Source organism: Engraulis encrasicolus, chromosome 18 (genome assembly GCF_034702125.1).
Source record: "Engraulis encrasicolus isolate BLACKSEA-1 chromosome 18, IST_EnEncr_1.0, whole genome shotgun sequence".
Classification (NCBI taxonomy): Eukaryota; Metazoa; Chordata; class Actinopteri; order Clupeiformes; family Engraulidae; genus Engraulis; species Engraulis encrasicolus.
In genome coordinates this window covers 37,102,538-37,106,170 of record NC_085874.1, presented here as the reverse complement: position 1 = coordinate 37,106,170, position 3,633 = coordinate 37,102,538, and the positions used below count along the sequence as shown (strand labels likewise).

Sequence of the window (3,633 nt, the reverse complement as noted above, 5' to 3'; positions counted from 1 at the left end):
GTTAAATATAAGGTCGGTTAAAAATGCCGGATAGAGGGATTTGAAGGAGGGCTGCAGTCTGTGGAAGTCTGCTGTAATTGATTACCATGGAGGTGCCTTGCTCCCTCAGGTAAAACTGGAGATGGGGGATCTAGTTTCAATCCATCGAGACCCCGGGGGAGGAAATGCGAGCGAACTTTGGTCGACTACGCAGCCACGATAGGGTGGACCGGGAGCCAATCAACGAGCGCGCAGAGCTCTTTTAGCGCGACATGACTTGGTGTGGAGCGAGCTGTCTCAAAGCAAACGTCCCAAGTTCTGATCGCGCGCCGTGGACTGGACAGCAACAACGCCCACGAAATAATTGTGTGAGAAGACTCTCCTCCTGGGTCGACAGTCCTCGCATTAAGCCACTGCTGCTGTGGTCCCCCACGCCGCTCCTTTCGCAAGGCAGGGGAGAGCGGTTTGGTTTTTTGGAGTTAAGGCGTATCCATCAGACGTCATGTCAATGTTGCCCTCTTTCGGATTCACCCAGGAGCAAGTAGCGTGCGTATGTGAGGTGCTTCAGCAAGGGGGGAACCTCGAGAGGCTGGGCCGCTTCCTCTGGTCGCTGCCTGCTTGCGACCACCTCCACAAAAACGAGAGCGTCCTGAAAGCCAAAGCCGTCGTCGCTTTCCACCGGGGGAACTTCCGAGAGCTCTACAAGATACTCGAGAGCCACCAGTTCTCGCCGCACAACCATCCCAAACTGCAACAGCTATGGCTGAAGGCCCACTACATCGAGGCTGAGAAACTGAGGGGACGGCCACTGGGCGCCGTGGGGAAATACCGGGTGCGGAGGAAATTCCCTTTGCCACGTACTATCTGGGATGGCGAAGAGACCAGCTACTGCTTCAAGGAGAAGTCCCGGGGCGTCCTGCGGGAATGGTACACCCACAACCCCTACCCCTCTCCTCGGGAGAAACGAGAGTTGGCAGAGGCTACCGGGTTGACCACCACTCAAGTCAGCAACTGGTTCAAAAACAGGAGGCAGAGAGACCGAGCAGCAGAGGCGAAAGAAAGGTATTGCCACAGTTACCTTGCACATTAATTTGGGATGAACTGTTCAGAATTAGGCCACTCAGTAGTTAGATGTATTCAATATAGCTTAACGTGTCTTACGCCAGCTATTACATTGTTACCACACACCAGTAGGCCTACTAAACTATTATTATTATTAACATTAATATTAAAGTATTGTTAATATTGTTGTTGTTATTATTATTAAGCCCTACAAGTGGTACGTTCCAGGCTGTTTGCTCTGTGCATGTTATTTACTGCCTTTAGGGCAAGTTGTACGCACGTGCCTCTTAATGGCTGAGGCCATGCAGTGTCGTAAAAACAAATACAGTGAGATGAAAACAATAACACGGCATCTGTGGCCATAAGTATGGCAAAATAGCCCACAACTTTTCACCTGCGCGCAGGGCTTCAGCTGCCCTCCTTCAAGCATAAAATGTCGAAATATCAACCAAAATGGTTGTTCAGTATTTGGTTACACAGCCTGTAGCCTACTGAGGCCTTCGGGTAACAAAGTGTTTGACAGTCGACTTGTCTGTACGCAGAGTGGGCACATAAAACGAGTTTATTTAACATCAAATAATATTTACTCGCTATACACTCGATCTGTAATTTAGGTCATATTTTTGTGCCATTTTAGAGTTCTAACTTAGAGCGGCTACACGCCGTTCAAAATAGACGAGGCTGTTCTTTTACTTGGCAGTCTTGACTGCGTTGAGAAAGAGTTGTGTACCATCTATTTCAGAAAATGGTTCATATTTTTGTAGCCTATGTTTAGTTCATGTTGGTTATCTTTCGCCTTCTGACACAACGGGCTATTTGGTTATGCTGAATTGACTGGCCTTTAAAAACACAGTGGTCGGCTTGTAGTCAAATCAAGACAAAACTATGGAAAATCATGCAACTGAAATCTAATTCTTCCTATTGCACAAGCCTACCTTGTTTTGGCGATTGCTTTCACTATTACGCAAACGTGTGACAAACTATATCGCATTGAAATATTATTATCCAGGCCCTACTCTCAACCTACCTCGGTTTGTGAAGGATTGCTTTTATATAGGCCTATATTTCTATGGTCATTTGGAGTGTGGAATGGGTTTATGTATCTCACGCTGCCCATTCCTTATTGTGACAGAGAGAACAGCGAGAACAACAACTCCGGCGCCAACAAACAGAACCAGCTGTCACCGCTGGACGGCGGGAAGTCCCTGATGTCCAGCTCGGAAGACGAGTTTTCACCCCCGCAGAGCCCCGACCAGAACAACGTGCTTCTACTCCAGGGTAACATGAGTCACCCCGGGGCGTCCGCTTACCCTATGGCCGGCCTCGGCGCCGCTCAGTCGGTGCACGGAATGCAGGGACATCCACACCAGCTTCAGGACTCTTTGCTTGGACCTTTAACGTCGAGCCTGGTGGATCTCGGTTCTTAAAGTTATGGCGAGGCTTTTATTTATTTTATTTTTGTTTATTTTTTTACGTATAACATAAACTGAGATTTGCCACTTTTGCTGTATATATATGAAATATAAAAAAATATAATTCTAAAAAATTCCTAGGTTATCTGTTGTGGACAGGCACTCACTGAAAGGCCACACCATAGTTATACGTGGACTGACATTTGCCAAGTCGTTAAACTGGTCAGATGGCTTTAACCAAAAGCAGTTAATAAAACACATGCTCTTCTGCAATCGCATACCCTCTCCGCTGTATTTTCTCTTGACACCGAAGCGCTGTTAAAATCGACACTATTTTCCCATCCCATAGGCTAGTCTCTGACCGTGAACTGGAGATTCATAATTGGTCCAGCAAACAACCATTATGTTTGCTTCAAATGAGATGGCAGTAAACTGGGATTGTTGACAGGCTACTGTATGACGAAATTTGGATGAATTTCACTGAAAACAAAAATCTGGAATACAAGTTCCAAATGACATTTTAAAAATGACCCAAATCGTTTCCCAAACGAGCTTAGGCTACTCCCATCACTTGATAGGCTTATTAAAATGTGAGGCGATACTGACCAGCAAAACAAAATTATTTTTTTTTATTATTTTGTCTTAAAGAAAATAGGGCTATTTATGGATTCATTCTGTTTAAATTATTGTGTTTTAACCTAATGTAAGCGTACATTTAGGGGTTCACTTCCATTATGCTTAGACCTGTTATTAACTGATTATTATTAGTCTATTATTGTTGTTATTATTATTATTATAATCAGAGAATAGCTCTGGAGAAATAATTTATTCTTCCTCTTAGGCAAGCCTACATGTTGGGAGCACTGATAGCTACTAAAATCAGGCGCAACAACAAAACGGTCAGGAACAGGTATAGGCCAATACGATATAAACAAACAAAATGTATCCCAGATATGGTTTTGCGCATGGGGCTGGGTGAAGGTCCCCGGAAAGAGTCCAGAGCAGTCCACTCATGGGATGCGGTGCCTTTTGTGGTGGAAGTGGATCGACTGGTCCGCAGTGGCCTGTTTACTTAACGCGCGCTCTGTTTGTTCTGGCGGTTCTGGGCCAGAGAGAAGGCACACCAGCTGCGCACAAGAGAGCCACTCACTCACGTGGGCTTCGCTTCATTCATAAATCG

At 45.7% G+C, this 3,633-nt stretch overlaps 1 protein-coding gene across 1 annotated transcript; it reads left to right on the top strand.

Annotated features, from left to right (window-relative positions):
• Positions 1–257: 257 nt before the first annotated feature.
• six1b (SIX homeobox 1b) lies at positions 258–2,731 on the top strand. The gene is made up of 2 exons (XM_063223567.1): positions 258–1,041; positions 2,174–2,731. Exons 1-2 carry the CDS (start codon positions 482–484, stop codon positions 2,466–2,468), a joined length of 855 nt encoding a protein of 284 aa, XP_063079637.1. The 5' UTR covers positions 258–481; the 3' UTR covers positions 2,469–2,731.
• Positions 2,732–3,633: the final 902 nt, after the last annotated feature.